Source organism: Balaenoptera ricei, chromosome 1 (genome assembly GCF_028023285.1).
Source record: "Balaenoptera ricei isolate mBalRic1 chromosome 1, mBalRic1.hap2, whole genome shotgun sequence".
In the NCBI taxonomy this organism is placed as follows: Eukaryota; Metazoa; Chordata; class Mammalia; order Artiodactyla; family Balaenopteridae; genus Balaenoptera; species Balaenoptera ricei.
Genome location: NC_082639.1, coordinates 192,735,647 through 192,763,085, shown reverse-complemented (window position 1 = coordinate 192,763,085; position 27,439 = coordinate 192,735,647). Strand labels below are relative to the sequence as shown.

At 57.8% G+C, this 27,439-nt stretch overlaps 1 protein-coding gene and 1 non-coding gene across 2 annotated transcripts; both read right to left on the bottom strand.

Annotated features, from left to right (window-relative positions):
- Positions 1–598: 598 nt before the first annotated feature.
- On the bottom strand, positions 599–27,089 carry RNPEP (arginyl aminopeptidase). The gene is made up of 11 exons (XM_059943404.1): positions 26,629–27,089; positions 22,336–22,476; positions 21,875–22,023; positions 17,997–18,113; positions 17,248–17,483; positions 15,299–15,412; positions 14,475–14,587; positions 14,268–14,376; positions 12,671–12,895; positions 2,072–2,214; positions 599–1,127 (listed from the first exon to the last, which is right to left on the bottom strand). Exons 1-11 carry the CDS (start codon positions 27,067–27,069, stop codon positions 969–971), a joined length of 1,947 nt encoding a protein of 648 aa, XP_059799387.1. The 5' UTR covers positions 27,070–27,089; the 3' UTR covers positions 599–968.
- TRNAG-GCC (transfer RNA glycine (anticodon GCC)) lies at positions 25,056–25,128 on the bottom strand. The gene has a single exon. It is a non-coding gene; the product is annotated as a tRNA-Gly (tRNA).
- Positions 27,090–27,439: the final 350 nt, after the last annotated feature.

Sequence of the window (27,439 nt, the reverse complement as noted above, 5' to 3'; positions counted from 1 at the left end):
GCCAGGAGCAGGCACCGGGGAGGTCTGCCGGAAGGGCCGCCCACCAGGCGCCCCGCGTTCTCGCTCCCACGCTGCAGGGCGTGGTGGGAGGTCTGTGCGGACCGCCTCTCAGCCAGCCGCCAGGGAGACCCTGGATCTAGGAAAACAACTTAAAGATCCTGAAATACTTCTGTGCGACCCTCCCCTCGCCCCACACCCCACCCCAAGTCGCTAACCGCCTAGATCCCCACGTGGAAATCACAGCTTAGAGCCAGGTTCTGCACAGACTCTACTACAGACCACGCGGAGCCGGTTACCCAGGACCGGGGAGGGCGAGAGGCTGCAGGAAGAGCACTCCAGCGCGCACTTATTAGCAGCAACGGTGAAGAGGAGGGGGCGTGCGGGACGCTGCACGGAGGGACGCGGCTCACGTGCAGGGTCTTCCCGAAGAGGCGGCCTCCGTGCCCTCTGCTTTTCACATGCTCCTGTGGGAACCCCACCTCCTCCAGCCCAGGCTCCTTAAGAACAGGGAGCCAGCGTCCTGCTCTGGGTCTCCCCCTGACCAGCTCAGGACAGAGAGCGGGGCCTGGGAGAAGGGATTTCACAGTCACCAAAATACTTTTCACTTAAAAATATTTATTAAAATAATGATTAAACCTGAAAAAGGAATCACCAGAAATCAGCCCTTTGCACAGTACTTCAAGAATCAGCAAAAAAAAAAAAAAGAAAGAAAAGAGAGAGAGGAAAGAAAATCCTTCCCGCTTTTTCCAAGACCCAGGCGGGGAGGGCGAAGCCTGCCGCCCACCCAGCCCAGAGAGCATGGAGGTTGCTGGTCGCACGACGGGTCCAGAGCCGTCCAGTCAGAGCAGAAGCCCAGAGTCCCGAACACCAAGCCCAGAGAACAGGTTACCCCACGGGGACGTGAACTTGGGAAGCTGATGAGAACTGGAATTGGCGGTCTGCAGACGCAGAGGCCACGGCGGGAGCCTCTACCTGCCCAGGGGCGCCACGATCTGCTGGACGTAGTGGACCACGTTGCTGTGGAGCTGGGAGGCCGTGGCCGCGAAGGTCTCCTTGGCGAGGGTCTGGGCGGCCTCACTGCCCCCCATCATGGCGTGGTACAGTGGGAGGGTGTACTTCTGCTTCCCCTGCAAGAGACGCACGTGCTCGAGGCCTATCAGCCTGCTCGGTGGTCTGCAGCCCCCAGCCCCTGCCCTGGGCCCATCTGACAGCCTCGTGATCAGGGGCCAAAAGGGATACGGGTATCCTTGCTGGAATGGGGGGCTTCCCAGACACGAGGGCTTGTGTTCCAGAATCTTCTTGGCGGCCAAAGATCCACACGGCTAGGTCTTGGTATTCACCCTCCTGGAGATGTCTACACTCAACAGAACTGAGTAGGGGGTTGGCACATGGGAGACTCAAAACTTTCAGAACTCTAAGTGGTCAGGCACCGAGGCAACAGCTCACGGCAAAGGCTGCAGAACCTAAACCTAAACCAGGGCCCCAGAAGGACCGCCTGCAGCCAAGCAGAAGGAAACCCGCGCCTTCACGTCAGCGCGAGACAGCCACACCTGACACCCAGAGGCTGGGAAGCCTTCAGGGGCTCGAGAACCTGCCAGCAGGTACCTGCCAACAGGTGAGGGTGTCTGCGCATGGCTTGTCCATAGCCCGGCTCTGGAATCCTGTGGAATGGTTCATCCTGAGAGCCGTGGGCCCCTCCCCGGCAGGGCAGCGCTCCCGGGTGACCTGGGTCCAGCAGGTCTCTGAACCCTCCCAGGTCACCGGCTTCCCCGGGGAGCAGGAGCCTATAATCTCACCTTCACTCACCTTTCCTGGCCTCCGGCCTCCCTCCGAGACCAGCCCCGCTGACACATGACCTTCCCTGCCTCGGGTCAGTGCTGACTGCCTCTTTCCCCGCAGGCCTCCCCGGCTGATCTGCAGGAGCTCCTGGCCCGGGGCTTCTCCCCCAGGGCGGCACCACAGCCTGCTCACAGGACCCCACCAGGCCCTTCACCCCTGCTCCCGAGAGGGCGGTCCGAGAGACCCTGCCTGCCGTGTGCGCGAGGGGGACAGGCAGGTGGCGGTCACCCACCTGGCTGTGCAGGAAATCCCTCACTTTCCAGAAATCCTCCTGGTGGTCGTTCTTGAGGACAATCTGGCCCCATCGCAGCCGTAGCTCCGCGTTCTGGGCATTTGAGATCTTCGGGTACGTCTCTCCAAGTTTCTTCACATTCCCTGGAGAAAAGAAACAGGTCATTAGCGACTTCGCCAGCAGACCATGAGCTGAGGCGGCCATGTGTGTGCCCGAGGCCCTCCGAGGGCGCCAGGAGGAACTCCACGGAGGCTGCCGACCACCCGCTCTTCCTGCACCTTCAGGCCCGAGGTGGTCACGCCTCGTCTTGACTTTGCTGTAATTCCCACGGCTCTTCCTCCAACCTTCCCTTAAGATAGACTTCCTGTGGTCACCCCATCATCCTTCCCGGACTACAGCCTGCGCACTGCCTCAGATATCCCACCGTCAACCTGCTAAACGTCACCTTGCTCTGTTTTTCTGAGTTCACACCCCTTGGTGAATACTACTTCTGGCTAAGCAGCAACAAAGCATGTGTGCTGAAGAGCTGCGGCCCAGCAGGTCCAGACCCCAGCCCCACGTCTACTGGCTGTGAGATCAGTTTGTGCCTCGGGTTCGTTCCCCAGTCCCTGGGGTCACAGAGCAGCGACGAGGATTAGATGGCGTCAAAGCTGGGGGAGCTTAGAAGAATGACCTGCATAAGCTGAGGACTCCACAAGCACCAGGTTTTATGATTTCCCACTGCCCGGCACTCGTGCAGGCACCTGCATCCCTCTGCCAACGCGCTCCTTGCCCTGGGCTTCTGTCCACCCGCCACCCTCCCTCCCATGCACCGCAGCCACTTGGGACAAGCATCACACGTCTCCCTCCAACCTTGAGCATCGCAAGTCTCCCTGCAACCTTGAGCATCGCGAGTCTCCCTCCAACCTTGAGCATCACACGTCTCCCTCCAACCTTGAGCATCACACGTCTCCCTCCAACCTTGAGCATCACACGTCTCCCTCCAACCTTGAGCATCGCGAGTCTCCCTGCAACCTTGAGCATCGCGAGTCTCCCTGCAACCTTGAGCATCACAAGTCTCCCTGCAACCTTGAGCATCACAAGTCTCCCTGCAACCTTGAGCATCGCGAGTCTCCCTCCAACCTTGAGCATCACACGTCTCCCTGCAACCTTGAGCATCGCGAGTCTCTCTGCAACCTTGAGCATCACACGTCTCCCTGCAACCTTGAGCATCGCGAGTCTCCCTCCAACCTTGAGCATCGCGAGTCTCCCTCCAACCCTGAGCATCACGAGTCTCCCTCCAACCTTGAGCATCGCGAGTCTCCCTCCAACCTTGAGCATCACACGTCTCCCTCCAACCTTGAGCATCACACGTCTCCCTCCAACCTTGAGCATCACACGTCTCCCTCCAACCTTGAGCATCGCGAGTCTCCCTCCAACCTTGAGCATCGCGAGTCTCCCTGCAACCTTGAGCATCACAAGTCTCCCTGCAACCTTGAGCATCACAAGTCTCCCTGCAACCTTGAGCATCGCGAGTCTCCCTGCAACCTTGAGCATCGCGAGTCTCCCTCCAACCTTGAGCATCACACGTCTCCCTGCAACCTTGAGCATCGCGAGTCTCCCTCCAACCTTGAGCATCACACGTCTCCCTCCAACCTTGAGCATCACACGTCTCCCTCCAACCTTGAGCATCACACGTCTCCCTCCAACCTTGAGCATCGCGAGTCTCCCTCCAACCTTGAGCATCGCGAGTCTCCCTGCAACCTTGAGCATCACAAGTCTCCCTGCAACCTTGAGCATCACAAGTCTCCCTGCAACCTTGAGCATCGCGAGTCTCCCTGCAACCTTGAGCATCGCGAGTCTCCTTCCAACCTTGAGCATCACGAGTCTCCCTGCAACCTTGAGCATCACGAGTCTCCCTGCAACCTTGAGCATCACGAGTCTCCCTGCAACCTTGAGCATCATCGTCTCCCTGCAACCTTGAGCATCGCGAGTCTCCCTCCAACCTTGAGCATCACACGTCTCCCTGCAACCTTGAGCATCGCGAGTCTCTCTGCAACCTTGAGCATCACACGTCTCCCTGCAACCTTGAGCATCGCGAGTCTCCCTCCAACCTTGAGCATCGCGAGTCTCCCTCCAACCTTGAGCATCACGAGTCTCCCTCCAATCTTGAGCATCACACGTCTCCCTGCAACCTTGAGCATCGCGAGTCTCCCTGCAACCTTGAGCATCACACGTCTCCCTGCAACCTTGAGCATCGCGAGTCTCCCTCCAACCTTGAGCATCACACGTCTCCCTCCAACCTTGAGCATCACACGTCTCCCTCCAACCTTGAGCATCGCGAGTCTCCCTCCAACCTTGAGCATCGCAAGTCTCTCTGCAACCTTGAGCATCACAAGTCTCCCTGCAACCTTGAGCATCACTAGTCTCCCTGCAACCTTGAGCATCGCGAGTCTCCCTGCAACCTTGAGCATCGCGAGTCTCCCTGCAACCTTGAGCATCGCGAGTCTCCCTGCAACCTTGAGCATCACGAGTCTCCCTGCAACCTTGAGCATCACGAGTCTCCCTGCAACCTTGAGCATCACACGTCTCCCTGCAACCTTGAGCATCGCGAGTCTCCCTCCAACCTTGAGCATCACACGTCTCCCTGCAACCTTGAGCATCGCGAGTCTCTCTGCAACCTTGAGCATCACACGTCTCCCTGCAACCTTGAGCATCGCGAGTCTCCCTTCAACCTTGAGCATCGCGAGTCTCCCTCCAACCTTGAGCATCACGAGTCTCCCTCCAATCTTGAGCATCACACGTCTCCCTGCAACCTTGAGCATCACACGTCTCCCTGCAACCTTGAGCATCGCGAGTCTCCCTGCAACCCTGAGCATCACAAGTCTCCCTGCAACCTTGAGCATCGCGAGTCTCCCTGCAACCTTGAGCATCGCGAGTCTCCCTCCAACCTTGAGCATCACACGTCTCCCTCCAACCTTGAGCATCACACGTCTCCCTCCAACATTGAGCATCACACGTCTCCCTCCAACCTTGAGCATCGCGAGTCTCCCTCCAACCTTGAGCATCGCGAGTCTCCCTGCAACCTTGAGCATCACAAGTCTCCCTGCAACCTTGAGCATCACAAGTCTCCCTGCAACCTTGAGCATCGCGAGTCTCCCTGCAACCTTGAGCATCGCGAGTCTCCCTGCAACCTTGAGCATCACAAGTCTCCCTGCAACCTTGAGCATCCCGAGTCTCCCTGCAACCTTGAGCATCACAAGTCTCCCTGCAACCTTGAGCATCGCTAGTCTCCCTGCAACCTTGAGCATCGCGAGTCTCCCTGCAACCCTGAGCATCGCAAGTCTCCCTGCAACCTTGAGCATCACGAGTCTCCCTGCAACCTTGAGCATCACGAGTCTCCCTGCAACCTTGAGCATCGCTAGTCTCCCTGCAACCTTGAGCATCACGAGTCTCCCTGCAACCTTGAGCATCGCTAGGCTCCCTGCAACCTTGAGCATCGCGAGTCTCCCTCCAACCTTGAGCATCGCGAGTCTCCCTCCAACCTTGAGCATCACGAGTCTCCCTCCAACCTTGAGCATCGCGAGTCTCCCTCCAACCTTGAGCATCACACGTCTCCCTCCAACCTTGAGCATCACACGTCTCCCTCCAACCTTGAGCATCACACGTCTCCCTCCAACCTTGAGCATCGCGAGTCTCCCTCAAACCTTGAGCATCGCGAGTCTCCCTGCAACCTTGAGCATCACAAGTCTCCCTGCAACCTTGAGCATCACAAGTCTCCCTGCAACCTTGAGCATCGCGAGTCTCCCTGCAACCTTGAGCATCGCGAGTCTCCCTCCAACCTTGAGCATCACACGTCTCCCTCCAACCTTGAGCATCGCGAGTCTCCCTCCAACCTTGAGCATCACGAGTCTCCCTGCAACCTTGAGCATCACTCGTCTCCCTGCAACCTTGAGCATCGCGAGTCTCCCTCCAACCTTGAGCATCACACGTCTCCCTGCAACCTTGAGCATCGCGAGTCTCTCTGCAACCTTGAGCATCACACGTCTCCCTGCAACCTTGAGCATCGCGAGTCTCCCTCCAACCTTGAGCATCGCGAGTCTCCCTCCAACCTTGAGCATCACGAGTCTCCCTCCAATCTTGAGCATCACACGTCTCCCTGCAACCCTGAGCATCGCCAGTCTCCCTCCAACCTTGAGCATCACACGTCTCCCTGCAACCTTGAGCATCGCGAGTCTCCCTGCAACCCTGAGCATCACGAGTCTCCCTGCAACCTTGAGCATCGCGAGTCTCCCTGCAACCCTGAGCATCACAAGTCTCCCTGCAACCTTGAGCATCACGAGTCTCCCTGCAACCTTGAGCATCACGAGTCTCCCTGCAACCTTGAGCATCGCTAGTCTCCCTGCAACCCTGAGCATCGCGAGTCTCCCTGCAACCCTGAGCATCGCAAGTCTCCCTGCAACCTTGAGCATCACGAGTCTCCCTGCAACCTTGAGCATCACGAGTCTCCCTGCAACCTTGAGCATCGCTAGTCTCCCTGCAACCTTGAGCATCACGAGTCTCCCTGCAACCCTGAGCATCGCTAGTCTCCCTGCAACCTTGAGCATCGCGAGTCTCCCTCCAACCTTGAGCATCGCGAGTCTCCCTCCAACCTTGAGCATCACGAGTCTCCCTCCAACCTTGAGCATCGCGAGTCTCCCTCCAACCTTGAGCATCACACGTCTCCCTCCAAACTTGAGCATCACACGTCTCCCTCCAACCTTGAGCATCACACGTCTCCCTCCAACCTTGAGCATCGCGAGTCTCCCTCCAACCTTGAGCATCGCGAGTCTCCCTGCAACCTTGAGCATCACAAGTCTCCCTGCAACCTTGAGCATCACAAGTCTCCCTGCAACCTTGAGCATCGCGAGTCTCCCTGCAACCTTGAGCATCGCGAGTCTCCCTCCAACCTTGAGCATCACGAGTCTCCCTGCAACCTTGAGCATCGCGAGTCTCCCTCCAACCTTGAGCATCACGAGTCTCCCTCCAACCTTGAGCATCGCGAGTCTCCCTCCAACCTTGAGCATCACACGTCTCCCTCCAAACTTGAGCATCACACGTCTCCCTCCAACCTTGAGCATCACACGTCTCCCTCCAACCTTGAGCATCGCGAGTCTCCCTCCAACCTTGAGCATCGCGAGTCTCCCTGCAACCTTGAGCATCACAAGTCTCCCTGCAACCTTGAGCATCACAAGTCTCCCTGCAACCTTGAGCATCGCGAGTCTCCCTGCAACCTTGAGCATCGCGAGTCTCCCTCCAACCTTGAGCATCACGAGTCTCCCTGCAACCTTGAGCATCACGAGTCTCCCTGCAACCTTGAGCATCACGAGTCTCCCTGCAACCTTGAGTATCACACGTCTCCCTGCAACCTTGAGCATCGCGAGTCTCCCTCCAACCTTGAGCATCACACGTCTCCCTGCAACCTTGAGCATCGCGAGTCTCTCTGCAACCTTGAGCATCACACGTCTCCCTGCAACCTTGAGCATCGCGAGTCTCCCTCCAACCTTGAGCATCGCGAGTCTCCCTCCAACCTTGAGCATCACGAGTCTCCCTCCAATCTTGAGCATCACACGTCTCCCTGCAACCTTGAGCATCGCCAGTCTCCCTCCAACCTTGAGCATCACACGTCTCCCTGCAACCTTGAGCATCGCGAGTCTCCCTGCAACCCTGAGCATCACAAGTCTCCCTGCAACCTTGAGCATCGCGAGTCTCCCTGCAACCTTGAGCATCACACGTCTCCCTGCAACCTTGAGCATCGCGAGTCTCCCTCCAACCTTGAGCATCACACGTCTCCCTCCAACCTTGAGCATCACACGTCTCCCTCCAACCTTGAGCATCGCGAGTCTCCCTCCAACCTTGAGCATCGCGAGTCTCTCTGCAACCTTGAGCATCACAAGTCTCCCTGCAACCTTGAGCATCACTAGTCTCCCTGCAACCTTGAGCATCGCGAGTCTCCCTGCAACCTTGAGCATCGCGAGTCTCCCTGCAACCTTGAGCATCACGAGTCTCCCTGCAACCTTGAGCATCGCGAGTCTCCCTGCAACCTTGAGCATCGCGAGTCTCCCTGCAACCTTGAGCATCACACGTCTCCCTGCAACCTTGAGCATCGCGAGTCTCCCTCCAACCTTGAGCATCACACGTCTCCCTGCAACCTTGAGCATCGCGAGTCTCCCTGCAACCTTGAGCATCACACGTCTCCCTGCAACCTTGAGCATCGCGAGTCTCCCTCCAACCTTGAGCATCACACGTCTCCCTCCAACCTTGAGCATCACACGTCTCCCTCCAACCTTGAGCATCACACGTCTCCCTCCAACCTTGAGCATCACACGTCTCCCTCCAACCTTGAGCATCGCGAGTCTCCCTCCAACCTTGAGCATCGCGAGTCTCCCTGCAACCTTGAGCATCACAAGTCTCCCTCCAACCTTGAGCATCACACGTCTCCCTCCAACCTTGAGCATCACACGTCTCCCTCCAACCTTGAGCATCGCGAGTCTCCCTCCAACCTTGAGCATCGCGAGTCTCCCTCCAACCTTGAGCATCGCGAGTCTCCCTGCAACCTTGAGCATCACAAGTCTCCCTGCAACCTTGAGCATCGCGAGTCTCCCTGCAACCTTGAGCATCGCGAGTCTCCCTCCAACCTTGAGCATCACACGTCTCCCTGCAACCTTGAGCATCGCGAGTCTCCCTGCAACCCTGAGCATCACAAGTCTCCCTGCAACCTTGAGCATCGCGAGTCTCCCTGCAACCTTGAGCATCACACGTCTCCCTGCAACCTTGAGCATCGCGAGTCTCCCTCCAACCTTGAGCATCACACGTCTCCCTCCAACCTTGAGCATCACACGTCTCCCTCCAACCTTGAGCATCGCGAGTCTCCCTGCAACCTTGAGCATCGCGAGTCTCCCTGCAACCTTGAGCATCACGAGTCTCCCTGCAACCTTGAGCATCGCGAGTCTCCCTGCAACCTTGAGCATCGCGAGTCTCCCTGCAACCTTGAGCATCACACGTCTCCCTGCAACCTTGAGCATCGCGAGTCTCCCTCCAACCTTGAGCATCACACGTCTCCCTGCAACCTTGAGCATCGCGAGTCTCCCTGCAACCTTGAGCATCGCGAGTCTCCCTCCAACCTTGAGCATCACACGTCTCCCTGCAACCTTGAGCATCGCGAGTCTCCCTCCAACCTTGAGCATCACACGTCTCCCTCCAACCTTGAGCATCACACGTCTCCCTCCAACCTTGAGCATCACACGTCTCCCTCCAACCTTGAGCATCGCGAGTCTCCCTCCAACCTTGAGCATCGCGAGTCTCCCTGCAACCTTGAGCATCACGAGTCTCCCTGCAACCTTGAGCATCACAAGTCTCCCTGCAACCTTGAGCATCGCGAGTCTCCCTGCAACCTTGAGCATCACGAGTCTCCCTGCAACCTTGAGCATCGCTAGTCTCCCTGCAACCTTGAGCATCGCGAGTCTCCCTGCAACCTTGAGCATCGCGAGTCTCCCTCCAACCTTGAGCATCACACGTCTCCCTGCAACCTTGAGCATCACGAGTCTCCCTGCAACCTTGAGCATCGCGAGTCTCCCTCCAACCTTGTGCATCGCGAGTCTCCCTGCAACCTTGAGCATCACGAGTCTCCCTGCAACCTTGAGCATCACGAGTCTCCCTGCAACCTTGAGCATCGCTAGTCTCCCTCCAACCTTGAGCATCGCGAGTCTCCCTGCAACGTTGAGCATCGCGAGTCTCCCTCCAACCTTGAGCATCACGAGTCTCCCTGCAACCTTGAGCATCGCGAGTCTCCCTCCAACCTTGAGCATCACACGTCTCCCTCCAACCTTGAGCATCACACGTCTCCCTCCAACCTTGAGCATCACACGTCTCCCTCCAACCTTGAGCATCGCGAGTCTCCCTCCAACCTTGAGCATCGCGAGTCTCCCTGCAACCTTGAGCATCACGAGTCTCCCTGCAACCTTGAGCATCACAAGTCTCCCTGCAACCTTGAGCATCGCGAGTCTCCTTCCAACCTTGAGCATCACGAGTCTCCCTGCAACCTTGAGCATCACGAGTCTCCCTGCAACCTTGAGCATCACGAGTCTCCCTGCAAACTTGAGCATCACACGTCTCCCTGCAACCTTGAGCATCGCGAGTCTCCCTCCAACCTTGAGCATCACACGTCTCCCTGCAACCTTGAGCATCGCGAGTCTCCCTCCAACCTTGAGCATCGCGAGTCTCCCTCCAACCTTGAGCATCACGAGTCTCCCTCCAATCTTGAGCATCACACGTCTCCCTGCAACCTTGAGCATCGCCAGTCTCCCTCCAACCTTGAGCATCACACGTCTCCCTGCAACCTTGAGCATCGCGAGTCTCCCTGCAACCCTGAGCATCACAAGTCTCCCTGCAACCTTGAGCATCGCGAGTCTCCCTGCAACCTTGAGCATCACACGTCTCCCTGCAACCTTGAGCATCGCGAGTCTCCCTCCAACCTTGAGCATCACACGTCTCCCTCCAACCTTGAGCATCACACGTCTCCCTCCAACCTTGAGCATCGCGAGTCTCCCTCCAACCTTGAGCATCGCGAGTCTCTCTGCAACCTTGAGCATCACAAGTCTCCCTGCAACCTTGAGCATCACTAGTCTCCCTGCAACCTTGAGCATCGCGAGTCTCCCTGCAACCTTGAGCATCGCGAGTCTCCCTGCAACCTTGAGCATCACGAGTCTCCCTGCAACCTTGAGCATCGCGAGTCTCCCTGCAACCTTGAGCATCGCACGTCTCCCTGCAACCTTGAGCATCGCGAGTCTCCCTCCAACCTTGAGCATCACACGTCTCCCTGCAACCTTGAGCATCGCGAGTCTCTCTGCAACCTTGAGCATCACACGTCTCCCTGCAACCTTGAGCATCGCGAGTCTCCCTCCAACCTTGAGCATCGCGAGTCTCCCTCCAACCTTGAGCATCACGAGTCTCCCTCCAATCTTGAGCATCACACGTCTCCCTGCAACCTTGAGCATCGCCAGTCTCCCTCCAACCTTGAGCATCACACGTCTCCCTGCAACCTTGAGCATCGCGAGTCTCCCTGCAACCCTGAGCATCACAAGTCTCCCTGCAACCTTGAGCATCGCGAGTCTCCCTGCAACCTTGAGCATCGCGAGTCTCCCTCCAACCTTGAGCATCACACGTCTCCCTCCAACCTTGAGCATCACACGTCTCCCTCCAACCTTGAGCATCACACGTCTCCCTCCAACCTTGAGCATCACACGTCTCCCTCCAACCTTGAGCATCGCGAGTCTCCCTCCAACCTTGAGCATCGCGAGTCTCCCTGCAACCTTGAGCATCACAAGTCTCCCTGCAACCTTGAGCATCACAAGTCTCCCTGCAACCTTGAGCATCGCGAGTCTCCCTGCAACCTTGAGCATCGCGAGTCTCCTTCCAACCTTGAGCATCACGAGTCTCCCTGCAACCTTGAGCATCACGAGTCTCCCTGCAACCTTGAGCATCACGAGTCTCCCTGCAACCTTGAGCATCACACGTCTCCCTGCAACCTTGAGCATCGCGAGTCTCCCTCCAACCTTGAGCATCACACGTCTCCCTGCAACCTTGAGCATCGCGAGTCTCTCTGCAACCTTGAGCATCACACGTCTCCCTGCAACCTTGAGCATCGCGAGTCTCCCTCCAACCTTGAGCATCGCGAGTCTCCCTCCAACCTTGAGCATCACGAGTCTCCCTCCAATCTTGAGCATCACACGTCTCCCTGCAACCTGGAGCATCGCGAGTCTCCCTCCAACCTTGAGCATCGCGAGTCTCCCTGCAACCTTGAGCATCACGAGTCTCCCTGCAACCTTGAGCATCGCGAGTCTCCCTGCAACCTTGAGCATCATGAGTCTCCCTGCAACCTTGAGCATCACGAGTCTCCCTGCAACCTTGAGCATCGCTAGTCTCCCTGCAACCTTGAGCATCGCGAGTCTCCCTGCAACCTTGAGCATCGCGAGTCTCCCTCCAACCTTGAGCATCACACGTCTCCCTGCAACCTTGAGCATCACGAGTCTCCCTGCAACCTTGAGCATCGCGAGTCTCCCTCCAACCTTGTGCATCGCGAGTCTCCCTGCAACCTTGAGCATCACGAGTCTCCCTGCAACCTTGAGCATCACGAGTCTCCCTGCAACCTTGAGCATCGCTAGTCTCCCTGCAACCTTGAGCATCGCGAGTCTCCCTGCAACCTTGAGCATCGCGAGTCTCCCTCCAACCTTGAGCATCACACGTCTCCCTGCAACCTTGAGCATCGCGAGTCTCCCTGCAACCTTGAGCATCGCGAGTCTCCCTCCAACCTTGAGCATCGCGAGTCTCCCTGCAACCTTGAGCATCGCGACTCTCCCTGCAACCTTGAGCATCAAGAGTCTCCCTCCAACCTTGAGCATCACGAGTCTCCCTGCAACCTTGAGCATCGCGAGTCTCCCTCCAACCTTGAGCATCGCGAGTCTCCCTGCAACCTTGAGCATCGCGAATCTCCCTCCAACCTTGAGCATCACACGTCTCCCTGCAACCTTGAGCATCGCGAGTCTCCCTCCAACCTTGAAGGAACAACCCACTTTTTCTCACCGGGAGGGAGAGGAGATTTCTGGAGGATCTTATCCAGGAAATAAACCAGCTGGTAGGTCTTCCAGGCAGAGATGGACACGGCCTCAATGGCCCTCACGTCCAGCTCCTCGGCCGCCCACAGCTGGGCCAGCTCCTCAGCCGGCCTCATGAGGGAGTCCCCGGGGGAGAGGTCAGGGAGGTAGGGGGGCCAGCCCGGGGTGTTCAGCCAGCGATCAAATTCAAATCCTGTTCGGCAGAAGTGGAGAAGATACCGTCAGACTTCCCCAGCAGCATCACGGCCAACCTGCCCAGGCCGCTCCTGAGACCTCGAGCCTCCGTCCGTCCCAAGCTCTTCCCCCAACACTGGCACCGCTGCCCGGCATGATCACCTGCTCCACAGGGCCCCAGCCAGCGTGAGGCCTAGACACTGTCTCATGGACCTGGCCGCCCCTTTCCACGTGAGCGTGTCCTGTGCTGCAGATCAGCCGTCAGAGCCACATGCACGGACGCGGCCCAGCTCCCACGACCAGAATGGCCGTGCTGATGCTCCCGGGTTCCGGGGTCCTGCCCGGCCCCGCCCCTCACTAGCTGGGGGTCCTGCCCGGCCCCGCCCCCCACTAGCTGGGGGTCCTGCCCGGCCCCGCCCCTCACTAGCTGGGGGTCCTGCCCGGCCCCGCCCCCCACTAGCTGGGGGTCCTGCCCGGCCCCGCCCCTCACTAGCTGGGGGTCCTGCCCGGCCCCGCCCCCCACTAGCTGGGGGTCCTGCCCGGCCCCGCCCCCCACTAGCTGGGGTCCTGCCCGGCCCCGCCCCCCACTAGCTGGGGGTCCTGCCCGGCCCCGCCCCCCACTAGCTGGGGGTCCTGCCCGGCCCCGCCCCCCACTAGCTGGGGGTCCTGCCCGGCCCCGCCCCCCACTAGCTGGGGGTCCTGCCCGGCCCCGCCCCCCACTAGCTGGGGGTCCTGCCCGGCCCCGCCCCCCACTAGCTGGGGGTCCTGCCCGGCCCCGCCCCTCATTAGCTGGGGGTCCTGCCCGGCCCCGCCCCTCACTAGCTGGGGGTCCTGCCCGGCCCCGCCCCTCACTAGCTGGGGTCCTGCCCGGCCCCGCCCCTCACTAGCTGGGGGTCCTGCCCGGTCCCGCCCCTCACTAGCTGGGGGTCCTGCCCGGCCCCGCCCCTCACTAGCTGGGGGTCCTGCCCGGCCCTGCCCCTCACTAGCTGGCTGGCGAGCTGGCTGGACGGCGCCCAGCATGGAGCAGGAAGTGGGGACACATCTAACGAGCTGCCTGGCCCGTGACGGGCCGTGCTCGCCCTCTCTTAGGAAGCAGGCCTCTCACGCGCTCCCCAGGCGGGGCCGCTGCCCCATTCCTGCCCTGGGAGCCCCTCGGGGCGGGGGCAGCCTGGGCAGAGCTAAGGGTCTGACTATGTCCAGGGACGGGGAAACCAGAGGACAGAGAGGAGCAGAAGAGCAAAGTGGGGAAAGGAGGCCAGGTGGGGAGCGAGCTCCTTCTGTGGGACAGGGCCTGGGCCCCTGGGTCTGCCCCAAAGCCGCCCCCAGGGGGCGCGAGCCAGACCCCACCCTCCACGACCACCTAGAACCGGTGGGCCGGCTCCTCTGCTCACCCGGGATGGAATCCACCCTCTTTCTCTTCAGCTCAGGGAAATAGTCCAGGAAGAATTCCAGAAAGTCATCAGCTAGGACACTTTGGAACTTAAACTCATCCACGTAGGCCTGTGAGGAGGGAGGGAGGGAGGAAGGCACGGTCGGTCACCCAGAGCCCCCGGCAGCAGGGCCCCCGCTTGTCTCCCCTCACCTCAGAGCTGATGTACCTTGAGGAAATCGTCAAACTGGTCCTGGTCACCCACCAGGTGGGCCAGGTAGGAGACAAAGCAGAAGCCTTTCTCGTAGGGGGTCTCGTTGTAAGTATCGTCTGGGTCGACACCTGCAGAGAAAGCTCTGGATTCAAAGGGCAGCCACGGAAGAGACTGGAACTCAGCTTCCCAGGAACAGCAAGGCCATGAATGTTCTGGGTCCATCCTGGCCTCTCTCGAGGGGCTTGAAGACGGACCCAATGGGAGGACAAAGAGAGCAGGCTCAGGGGGACCACAGCTGCCCCCTGCCCGGGGCTCCGTGCTCGGGGGGTCCTTCCACCCAACGCCTTCCCAGGCCCACGCGTCACCCACACGCGCTGCGCCTGCCCAGACCGGGGCGGGCTGGGTTCTGTGCATGTTCTGGAGTAAACAGAACTGACTGCCCATCTACAGGAAGTTCATGGTCAGAGTCAGAGGCATCGAGGAACACGAGCTTCAACTGCACAGAAAGGTTTAAGTTAGTCACGTGTGGAACTAAAGAAAAATCTTAGGAAACAAAAATCCATGACCTCAGAGCAGTCACGAGCTTTCTGGTGCTGGACCACGCCCTCGGTGGGGTGAGGGTGACCTCGCTCTACAAACCCCGCGGGGCTGACCTGACCATGGACAAGGGGCGGCAAAGGGACAAGTAAGTGACAGGGACCCAGACACACAGAGCATCTCGGAGCCGCTCAGGAGCGGCCGGGGCAGCCAGAAGCGCCCTGGGGGCTCCTCCCTCCCGAGGGGGGACCCAGGGGCGTCCAGCCCGACGGGGGCTGCGCGGTGGTCAGAGGAGCCCCGACCTGGCTCGATCTTCACGCGCAGCTTGTTCAGCGGGTGGTCCTCGCCCGTGATGTCCATGTGCTGCCGAAGCAGAGCCCGCCCAGTGGCGGCTTCCAAGCAGGTGTAGGCGGGTCCTGCGCGACAGGAAAGCGGCTGGCACCCCCAGCGCTGCCCACGAGGCCCCGAAAAGAGGACGGAGGCCCAAAGCCCGGGGGTGGCACTCCCCAGGGACGGCGGGCAGAGGGGGCTATGGCCAGCTGACTCCTCAGCCTCCCCCGCTCACACCTCCCCTCTGACAGTGAGTGACCTTTCCCGTTCAGCGTGTTGTTATCTGTGGAGATGGTAATTTGATCTCCCACGAAAACAGAATCTCTTCATCTGACTGTCCTGTCAGACAAGAGAAACTGTCACCCAAGATTTTTCTAGCATCTGAGTCTCCTTCTGGCTCTAAAGACGACTGAGGGAGGGACTTCCCTGGCGGTCCAGTGGTTAGGACTCCGCGCTTTCACTGCGGAGCGCCCGGGTTCAATCCCTGGTTGGGGAACTAAGATCCCACATGCCGTGGGAAAAAAAGAACAACTACTGAGGGGACAGTGTCGGGGAGGGCCCGGGCGTGTACCAGCCACCGCCGCCGCTCGCGAGATGCTCTGATCTGGGCCAGCGACCCCCCGCCCCCGCCAGCCTCAGTGTCCTCAGGCGCACGGCGCACACGAACAGCTGTGTGCGGGAGTCCTAGCGACCAGTACACTATTGCTTTACAGACTCTGGATCAAAGTGTAAACTTGGGAAGGAGACAATATATGCTAAAAAAAAAAAAAAAAAGCCTTTAAAATGTTCAGGTCCTGAAATTATGTTTCTAGAAATTTATCTTTACTGAAATCATCTGAGATGCACGTGAACCTATGTAAAGATGTTTGTCAGAATATTATTTCGTTTGAAAACTGAAAACAACCTAACAACTGGAGGTTGATTGAATAAATTGTGAAGCCTCCATACTCTGGAGCTGTAGAAGAAAATTTAATGACTTGGGAAAATGTTTAACTTTATTATATTAAAAAAAAAAAGGCAGTTCTAAAACCATGTACAATCTGATGATACACACACACACACACACACACACACAGAAAAACGTTTGAAAGGATAACCATCGATTATCTCTGAACAGTGAGATTACAGATAAGTATTTTTGTGTGTGTTTTTCCATAGGTGCCAAAATAGATTTTGATCAGAAAAGCACCTGATACACCATGGGTTTTCAATAAGGAGATTGTGTTGATAATGTATTTTATTTTATTTTTTGGCTGTGCTACGTGGCTTACGGGATCTTAGTTCCCCCACCAGGGATCGAACACATGGCCTCGGCAGTGAAAGCGCAGAGTCCTAACCAGTGGACCGCCAGGGCATTCCCGAGAATGTATTTGAAAAGCACAGCTGGGCTCAATTTGAGGGTCTGCCCTCACCTGCTAAGTGGCTGAGGGACATTTCCTATCCTCTCTGAGTCGCAGTGAACGCACATGTAAAATGGGAATAACAGTATCTCCGTGCAGACGCTGGGAAGGTGGTACATGAGAGATCTGGCACAAAACAGGTGTTCTGTGCAAGGTGATGATGACAGTGATCTGACGACTCGCTCATAAAGCGAACTGGTACCTGGGGGGCCAGCCCGGGCCGCCCTCCCCCGGGTGACGCCGGCTTAGGCAGGACAGTGCACAGGGCAGCTTCAGCCCCAGCGGGAGGCACGTCCGCCGCTAGTTCATCCCGCCGCGTGGCATTTTCGAGACTCCCTCTGCCCCCAGCCCCTGCTGATGTGTGACATGCAGTGAGGTGGGCACAGTTACTTACACGTAACTTTGTCTCGAGTTGCCCTCCCTGGCTGTCACGGGCTCCCTGCACTACGCCCTCCTCCCTTCACTCCCAGAAGGAGCCTCGCGGGCCCAGGACCGGAGGCAGGTCCTCGGGGGCGGCTCACCAAACAGGACGGTGGAAATCCTCCTCTGGGCGTACATGGTGAAGCCTTCGTTCAGCCAGAACTCCCCCCAGCTGGCGCTGGTGACCAGGTTCCCAAACCAGCTGTGGGCGATCTCGTGGATGATGACGTCGGCCAAGGAGCGGTCCCCCGCCAGCAGGCAGGGGGTGACGAAGGTCAGGCAGGGGTTCTCCATCCCTCCAAATGGGAAGGACGGGGGCATGAAGAGCACGTCGTACCTGCCAGAGGCAGGTTGTCGTGAGGGGCCCAGCTGCATCCCGGCCACTGACGGGGGTGGCGGTACGGGCTAGCGAGCCGGTCCTCAGTCCTGCCCCCGCCCCTGGCTCACCGGGCCTCCCTCTCCCAGGCCCCTCACAGTGGGCATGCGGTGGGCTCCATCACACCCAGCTCCCCAGAGGCCCACGTGGGTCACACAGACCTAACGGAGCCTCTTATCTAGGGGACCTCAAGTCTGAAGATGACAAAGAGAAAATGGGTACGGAGCTGCTTCCAGCAACGGGAAAGGCAAGTCAGCCACGTCCCCGACAGCGCGTTTTCATCTCCACCCCGGCAACGTGGGCACGGGCACGCCTCTGTCACCGCCATGCCCGCCCTCCGAGGCCCCTCCGAGGCCACAGCGGAGGAGGCCTGGCGTATCCCCTCCCCCCTGCAACCCCCCCGGATCGGGGCGGGAGGGGGGAGGACCGGCTCACTGTAAAAACAGAGACATGAGAGTCCATGCGATACCACACCTTCCCCAAATGTAGGGGCCGAAAAGCTTCTCTCCCGTCGCCAAGAACTCTTCTATGACCCCGTCATACTCGTCCTTGGCAGCTGCGATGAGGCAGGGCTCGGCCCACACCCAGCTCCTGGAGACAAGGGCGCAGAGGAGGCAGCGCTGTGCTCAGAGGCCACGGCGGGACCCGTCCTGAAAGCACCTGCACCAACTGGGCCGAGGGCTGGGGGCGCTCCTGCAGGCGACGGGCTCTCCCCCCGCCGAGCCTCAGTCCCCATCTGCAAGGCGCGCGGTAAGGAGACGAGACGGGTGTGAAGGCCCTTCATACGGTGGCTCAGGTAGGAAATGCTGGTGTACCCCCGGAGAGATTAGAAAGGTTTCTCACAATCGAATCTTTGGAATTGAAACTTTAGAGATAAACCAATTCACATTAACGGAAAAGTGGTAACTGTCTTCACTCTTCGGACAGGCAGGCTGATCTACTTGCTTTTAAATGGTCTAGCAAAAAACCCCCACAAATCCACACAAAAGCAAACCTAGTACGGCAACATGGATGGGCAGACAGGTGTTCAACGCATCATTCCTTCAATTTCCTGCAGGAATCTTCAATTATGAAATTTTCACAGTAAAAAGATGAGGAAACAGAGATGAGGGGGGGAAAAAATGAAGAAGATCCAGTCCGAAGGAAAGCCAAGGCTGAGAGGGGATGGGAGGAACCGAGACAGACCGTCCTCGGGATTCAAGGGTGAGCGGACCCCGAGTTCAGGGGCCCTGCAGCCGAAGCCTGTGTCAAGGCCCCTCGATGCTCCACGGAGCGCCCCCTACACGGACATCCTCAGTCGAGGGACAGACGGCCAAGTGGGTGGGTGCGAGGCCAGGACGAAGAGAGCTTCCTTTCGGCAGAACTTCGGGGACTGTTCTAGCAGGAGGGGGAGCGGGGCAACCCGCGTCGGGGGTCCCAGCAGCAAAAGCAGGAGCCTCGTAGCGGGAAGGGAGCTGCACATGCAGGCGAGGAACCGCCGGGGTCTGGGGTGACCAGAGTCCAAGGTCTGATGGGGGTAGGTCGGGGGTGGGAGAGGCCCCAAGCTCGGGGCACAAAGGGCTTCAGATGCCGCGTGACACAGCTGCCCCTGCAGAGCGCAGGGGGCGACACCATCAGACTGTGTCTAGGGAGCAGCTGTGTCTAGGAGACATGCTCAGTATGAGAGGGCGTGAGCTTTCCCAGGCACAGCCGGGGGCGAGGACCGAACCGGGGGCACCTGCGCCCAGGGCAGCCAGACCCACAAGGAGCCCAGCGAGGACAGGCCAGGAGGGCCCGGGACCGGGAAGCGGAGGCCAAGGGCACGTCCTCGAGTCCCTGCACCTTCCACGCTGAGCAACGGCCTCTTACCCCAGGAGCTTCAGCGAGTTTAGGGGACTGGACTCCAGGGGTGGAGAGGAAAGGGCCAGTTGGCCAGCTGGGGGTGGAGGCCGCAGGTGTGAAGACGGGACTAAACGATGAGGCAAAGCCCAGAGGATGGGGGTGGGGGTGAGTCAACGGGTCAGATGAAGAGATTGGCTTTAACAAAGAAAGGACCTATCGTCGGGGTCCAGACGGATGAATGCGGGGTGAGAGCAGACGGAGGGACCTTGTTCGTGCAGGACACAATCGTGCCCGACAGACCAAACATCTCCACAAAGCAGAGCCGAGACCCCGTGCTTGGAGGGAGGGGCCGGCGTCTGAAAGGAAAACTGGAGAGGCAGTTTAAGGGGCGCGAGATGCAAAGGTGAGTGAAGGACGGCTGAGCGCACGGAAACCTCTCAAACGCCTGCATCACCTTTTCTCTCGTTCCAGCTTCTCACCAAGAAACCAGAAATGTGAACGGGTACCACGCACAGCTTCATTATTTTCTCCGTCTCTCAAAAGAGACAGACGCTGAGTGGAGAAAGGTGCTGAGTGGAGGAAGGGGATGGCAGGAGCCCGGGCCGGATGGATGGGTGGCAGCAGGACAAGCTGGAGGGCCTGGGGTGTGGGCGAGAGATGACCGGGCACCCCCGGGCGGGAGAGAAGTCCCGGGAGAGGCTGCCGGCCCGGGAGCACGCGCGGCCCTTCAGGGCGAGGCGCAGGCACAGCGGGGCGTGGTAGGAGTGAGGCCCCCAGAGGGCGAAGGTCAGCAGGAGGGGCAGAGAATGAAGGAGGCCACGCTGTTGGAAGTTTCTGATCCCGCCCCGTTCACAGCGATGCCCGTGTCCAGGCCTGGGATGCAGCACAGAGTCCAAGTCCCCAGGCACTGCTCTGAGCTGCTCCATCACCAGCCAGGGCACCACAACTAACAAAGACCTTCAGCCCCGTCCTTAGCGACAACGGGCTAGGCCGCAGACGCCCACGACATTTCCGAGAGCACACAGATTTCCGTCAAAGAAATCAGGATGCTCTCAGTCAAGCTGGAATCTCATCACCAGGATTCTAGGGGCAAAAAGCACGGGATCTGCAACAGAAACCCTTGCATTTGAATTCCAGTTCTACCAACCAGGTGACTGCACAAGGCTCTTAACCAAAGCCACAGTTTCTCAACTGCAAACTGGAGACAGCAATACGTCCCTCAGTGTTGCCTGTAAGGGTTAGAAGGGACCATACATAAAGGGGCCCCTGGGGGTGTCCACCAGTCTCTCCTGCCCAGGGTTTTCCCCCTGCGGTAACGGGGACTAGACGGAAGACCCTCCCACTCGACAGACTCCTGCAAGACCCTCCGACATGACCCAGGAGGCAAGGACTGTCCACCTGACAGGGGACAGGAGTAAGTCAACAGCTCCAGTAAAACGGGTTCTGTCACCTGGATTAACGTACTGTGTCGTCACTTCAGTACAGAGGGTTCAAAAAACCTCCGTGATCCAGTGTATTTAGAATAGACTGTTCTCTCATTTCCCCTTAGTAGCTCCTACTCTTACTAACAGAACCTCAGCAAGAGTAAACACCCTAAAAGATGTTCCTCCCCTTGTCTATTTTCCATGCTCGCAGGTCACCTACCGTCCTGTCCAACAGGAAGGGACCCCTCGTCTCTCAGGGCTGGTGCTGTCCTGAGCGCGTGACGGAAGCAGATGCCAACGGGGCCCCACCCATCTCTCCCTCTGATCTCACGGCCCTGGCGCCACTGCTGAGCCCAGTTGCGAAGCCCGAGGCCTGTAGCCAATCCAGCACCTCCAGGGGCTGAGGGCCCGGCAGAGAGAAGGACAGCACCGGGGCCAGGAAGAGCCACGGCTTCACATCCAAACCGACCCTCTCACTCCAGGACTATGCTACGCTGGTGGGTAAGATGACAGGCAGGAAAAACCTGTGCTCCTGGTCAAATGTGTTTTTCAGGAAGTCTTACAAAATCCTTATTTATCTCCACTAAACCCATCTCACTTCACGGAGGCCCCTCTGCCACCACAGGTCCAGGCCTCTGTGTCCGGAGCAGACAGACAAGCAGCTTCCCCGGGCCTCTCCAGAGGGAGACAGAGAGATCAAGGCCATATATTTCCAGGAATTAAGTGCCAGAGAAAATGGGGAGATTTGCTACAAAGATAAAAAAGCAAATATAGTAGCAAGAAGGTAATTTAGACCTTAAAGATGCTAATAAAGATCATCTTCTAAAACTGCTGCTGGAGCTCCCATCTCCCTCTGAAGATGGCCCAGGACCGCAGCCACTGCAGGACTGATGGTCTCAGCGCAGACATGGGAGGAAGACGGGAAGGAGGGGGAGGAAAGGGCACATCGTCTGGCCATTCAGGCCGCGCCCTGTGCCGCAGAAAGGTCCCAGGCTCGGGAGGCTCCGACGTGACCCCAAGAGCCACCCCAGCAGGTCCGCTCGCTGGTCAGAGGCCTCTGTGCTCAGAGGCTGGTTCAGTCTTGCTTGCGGGGTCTTGGTCTCCTACCTGGGTCCAACTTCAGCCGAAACCAGATCTCCGATGGCCAAAGCTATCAGATAGGACGGGATGGGCTGACACATCCGGAAGAAGAACTTATTTGGACCTCTCTTCTCCCAGGTGTCAGCGCTCATCACAGCTGTGAAGCCATCTGGGACCTGACAAGAGAGAAAGCTTAGGAGATTTCACCTGGACAGAGTCTGCTCTTGATCAGCTAGAAGGGCGGCATGACCAGCAACCTGCATGGTGATGACAGTGGCCTGGGGTCCACCTTGGGAAGCACAGAGGCTTCAAAAAAACTAAACTTGTGCTAAACTGATGGGATTTAGCACAGACAAAATTTCTGCAGGTGGAGGAGTTTTTCAGAGGTACCCCCCAATGGATGTAATAATCTACCACCTGAAACATGACCTGATAGAAATGAACTTTTCAATCCCAAGGGCAGGTACATTTGCCCTCAGCCTGCTCACCTCAATAAGAGCGGAGTATGTGCATTTCACCGCAGGAGTGTCGAAGAAGGGGAAGAAGGCCCGGTTCAGGACAGCCTGACCCTGCGTGTAGACGAAGGGCTTCCTCTTTCCTGCTGTCTGCTCCGGAGCCAACCAGCAAACCTAAGAGGAGGCAAGAACCTTTCGGAACTGACATCTTGCACAAGCCCAGCGCGGCCAGGGCGGAGCTGGCTGGAGGGGAGGCTTGAGGTAATCCTTACGATCCAGCTCAGACTGAGACGCTCTCTCCCCCTGTGTATTTAACCCCCCTGGAGTCCAGGCCAAGGTCTGACGTCCACTTCCCAGGGTGGACGCCACCAAAGGGCCACTCCTCAGTGTGTCCCATGGGCCGTCTCAAGAATTCCTGAGGTGGCCTCCGACCCCCTGGTCCTGCCTCCCTCCTCTGTCCCCCCCGCTGTAGTAACTTCTCACCAAAAAACAAATACTGAAGAAGCTCTTCTTGAACTTGTGATAAAAGACACAGAAAAGCAGAAGCTAATAGCAAGGAGTCTGATTAATGTGTGTTCTCCATCCCTCCAATCTACCCTTTCAGAATAAACGTGCTTTACATTATAGGCATTGGCTATGATTCTTGTCTTCTGACAGCCCTTAATCAAGAGCACATTTGAACGATTTTTACAAACCCAAATCCTGCCCACAGCGAAGAGGAGTTCACCTGTAACACAGATGCCACCGCGGGGGGTAGGGAGGGTGTGTCAGCACCGCAAGCCACGGAGAGGCTAGAACAGGGTCAGGTGACTCCAGGAGGGTGTCACGGGGGAAGCAAAACTCCCTGGCTGGACCTTCAAAAGTGGGCAGGATTCAGACGGCAGGAAGGAAGGGAGGAGAGTCCCTCCAGGAGGTGGGCAGCAGCATGAGGACAGCGCGGGGGAGTGCGGCTTCCGGCGGAGGTGGGCGCCCACCCGGCAGCTGGGATGAAGGGCTTTGAGCACAGAGGCACTTGAGACCAATTTTTTTCCCCCTGGGAACGAGACTTAAGAACGAGAACATTCCCTGAGGGGTCTCTTGTTCTTTTTTTAAATTAATTATTAATTAATCTGGCTGCGTGGGGTCTTAGTTGCGGCATGCAGGCTTCCCTCTAGTTGTGGCGCGTGGGCTTAGTTGCTCTGCGGCGTGTGGGATCTCAGTTCCCCAACCAGGATTGGAACCCACGCCCCCTGCACTGGAAGGCAGATTCTTTTTTTTTTTTTTTTTGGAAGGCAGATTCTTAACCACCGGACCACCAGGGAAGTCCTGAGACCAATTTTTAAGAGGCACAAGGGAGACACAATGGGATGCTGGGGTTTTCTTTGCTTGAGAGTGTGTGTGTGTGTGTGTGTGTGTGTGTGTGTGTGTGTGAGATGAGTCTCGTTCCAGAGTCCAGTACAGACGGAAGCAGGGGAGAGAGAGGAACGTCCTGGTGCAGAAACCCAACAAGCTCTGCCTCAGCCCGGTGACCGGAGGTCAGCACAGCAGCCATAAATCCTGTCAATACTGTTGCCCTCAATACGACGTTACAAAAACGACACCTTATCTCTGTGAACTTCTGCTCAGTTGTGCTGGGAAACCGAAACTGTTCTAAAAAATAGTCTATGAAAAACGAACAAACCCCCATAACCCCAGTCTAATTATGAGAAAAACGACAAATTCCAATAGAGGGTATCACACTCCTCCAAACTATCAAGGTCACCACAACAGGAACGTCTGAGAAACTGTCACAGCCAAGAGGAGCCAAAGGAGACGTGACAGCGGAACACACAGTGGATTTCTGGATGGGACCCTGGAGCAGAAAAAGACACATTAAAAACTAACGTTGTGGGCTTCCCTGGTGGCGCAGTGGTTGAGAGTCTGCCTGCCAATGCAGAGCACACGGGTTCAAGCCCCGGTCCGGGAAGATCCCACATGCCGCGGAGCAACTGGGCCCGTGAGCCACAATTGCTGAGCCTGCGCGTCTGGAGCCTGTGCTCCGCAACAAGAGAGGCCGCCATAGTGAGAGGCCCGCGCGCTGTGATGAAGAGTGGCCCCCACTTGCCGCAACTGGAGAAGGCCCTCGCGCAGAAACGAAGACCCAACACAGCCATAAATAAATTAAATAAATAAATAAATAATTAAAAAAAAAAAAAAAAACTAAGGTTGTGGACTTCCCCGGCGGCCCAGTTGTTATAACTCCGCGCGCCCACCGCAGGGGGCACGGGTTCCACCCCTGGTTGGGGAGCTAGGCTCCCACATGGCATGCCGTGCGGCCAAAAAAATAAAATGAAATAAATGTTTTAAAAAAACAACTAAGGTTGCTGGACACCTGAAACTTACACAACACTGTAAATCAACTATACTCCAATATGAAATAAAAATTAAAAAAAACGCTAATCATACCTTGTACATGAAAGTTGCTCAATAAATATCAGTTATTATTTAAAAAAAAAAAAACTAAGGAAATCTGGAAAAACCATGGACTCCAGTTTATAATAAGGTATCTATACTGTCTCATTAACTGTAACAAATGTAGCCAACTTGTAAAACACTAGTGAAGGGTAAACAGTGTGTGCGTGGAAGCGGTTTATGGAGACTGTACTATCTGCTCAGTTTTCCTGGTAATCTAGACATCTATCTATCTATCTATCTAGCTATCTATCTATCTAGGCTGTGCTGGGTCTTAGTTGCGGCACGCAGGATCTTCTTTGTGGCATGCACGTGGGATCTAGTTCCCTGACCAGGGATCGAACCCGGGCCGCCTGCATTGGCAGCACGGAGTCTTAGCCACTGGACCATCAGGGAAGTCCTCTACACAGCTTTTTAAAAAATAAATCCTATTAATGAAAACAACTGTAATGAGTTGGCAGTAAGAAGTACCAGGCACAGTATTAGGACTTATATAAAGACAACTCATGTAACTATTGTCAGGCTTAGCTCAATAAACACTGACTATCATCCCCTCAACCACAATTCCTTCTCATCATCTTTGCTTGAGCTTTCTTTGGTTCTTGGCTTTGTTTTATTGACATGAAGAGAAGAAAATGAAGGAGGCTGGCAGGACACACACTATAGAGTCCAAGTCAGGGAGATGCTGCGACCCACGGTGTCCAAGGTGAGAGCCCTCCCTGGGACGGTGGCAATGAGAGGAAGGAACAGGCACAGTGCCACCAGTGGAGACCTTCACAGGGCAAAGGACAGTTCTTCGTCAAGCGTGTATCTCTGCCGCCACGTCTTAAATGAAAGCTATTTAGTTCCGATATTTAATTTGGGGTGCCACTTTTGTTAGGCACATCTAGGAGGGCCTAATTTTTCCAGTTATCCTATTTAATTTCTGCCCCAAACCAGGAACCAAAATATACTAGAGCAACCAAACACATTTCCAGATGGCATGTTATATCCCTAGAGGTCCCTGGGTTTCTCCTCTGCCTTAGAGGTCAGTCTACATTGCTTTGGACTTTAATTTTTTAAACAAGTTCTATCATAAGAACTTCACCATTTACTTCCCGAATGGTGAAAGATGGAAACAGAACTGCCCTTGGAGCGAGTTCCAACAGCAAAAGGGGAAGTGCAACCAAATAAGCAAGCTTCCATGGTAGGCAGGCAGCCAGCTGAGACTTGTAGCACACCCCATCCAAGAAAGGACTGGCAGCCATGCCCGGACATTCACAGATGTGGACACATGACCTTCCCCTTTCTGATCGCCAACATTTGCCGACCCCCGCCCCCCAGTTAAGATTTGAGTCAACCAACAGTGAGAAAGCCAAGTTATTACAAAGCCTGGTACACCCTAATTCTGGTTCTCACTTTTACTCAGATTTTTTTGTTCATCAAATCCAGGACTTCGCAGGAGGAAACACTACTAACTGCCCAGTTTCGAGCTGTTTCAGCCCGAGGCATTAGGTGGGCACCTGGGACAAAGGACTGAGTCAGCAGCGGGTAACCAGCCAGCACTGTCAGGCCACCCCGGAGGAGAGCGGATCAGCTCGTCACCAGGGCCCGGCCTAGGCCGAGCGCAGCGACAACCCTAAGTTCTGTTCGTGAACCGTCTGCTGTCCAGCCTGGAGGAGGTGACCTCCTCGGGCAGACGTGGACTAGAGACAGCAGTGCCAGGGGAGGGAAGGGTGGGGGGAGCATCTGGATGAGGATGGGGCGGAGAGATGGGATGCGGGGAAGGGGGGCATGGGGGATCATCTGGACGAGGAGGGGGCGGAGGTATGGGAGGGGAGGTGGGAGGGGATGAGGGGGGCGCATCTGCACGAGGAGGGGCGGGAGGAGGGGCTGGCGCGGGGCTGGGACACTCACCCCGGGTCCCTCGCCGACGCGGTAGGTGAGCTGCACCCGCAGGCGCTCGCCGGCGATGCAGGGCTGCGGGAAGCGCACGCACAGGACCTGGCCGTAGTGCGAGAAGGGCCGCGTACACACCGGCACCGGCTCCGGCTCCGGCTCCGGCTGCCCCGCGTCCGGCCGCTCCCGCCGCAGAGCCGCCGCCGTCACCTCCACGCACGGGTGCGAGTCCAGCCGCAGCTCCGCAGCGCCGCCGGGCTCCAGGCAGCGCAAGTCCAGCACCGCCGAGCCGCTCAGCCCGCGGCTGCCCGGGCCCGGGCCCGGAGGCCCGAACTCGGCCCGCAGGTCCAAGTGCAGGTGCAGCAGCTCGAAGGCGCGGAAGTTGGAGGCCGACGCCACGTCCTCGGCCTGCGCCGCGTGCAACACCCGCCCGCCAGCCCCACGCCCGCTGCCCGCCATGGCCCCGCGCTGCCGCTGCACCGGGCCGCCGCAGCTCCTGCCCCAGCGCGCAGGCCCCGCCCCACCGCAGGCCTGGCCCCGCCCCGCCGCTTGTCGTGGTCCCCGGCGCTTCTGCCGCGCACCCGCGTGGGCCCCGACAGGCAGCGCTGGGCTCGCCCCGGCACTCAGCATGGCCACGCCCCAAAGCTCAGACTACGCCCCGCCGTTCGCCATGGCCCCCGTGCACCGGTGCAGGCCCCGCTCCACAGACCACGCCCGGAACCGGCATGACCACGCCACAAAGCTCAGACCACGCCCCGCCGATTGCCAAGGCCCCGGTACAGCCGCACCCGGACCCTGCCTCCGGCCTCGCCCCACCGTGCAGACCCCG

Coding starts and splice junctions, on each gene's coding strand:
- RNPEP (XM_059943404.1), bottom strand. CDS start 27,069: ATGGCGGGCAGCGGGCGTGGGGCTGGCGGGCGGGTGTTGCACGCGGCG. Junction 2,215..12,670: donor GAAATCTCCTCTCCCTCCCG/GTGAGAAAAAGT, acceptor TCTTTTCTCCAG/GGAATGTGAAGAAACTTGGA. Junction 1,128..2,071: donor GGGATTTCCTGCACAGCCAG/GTGGGTGACCGC, acceptor CGTCTCTTGCAG/GGGAAGCAGAAGTACACCCT.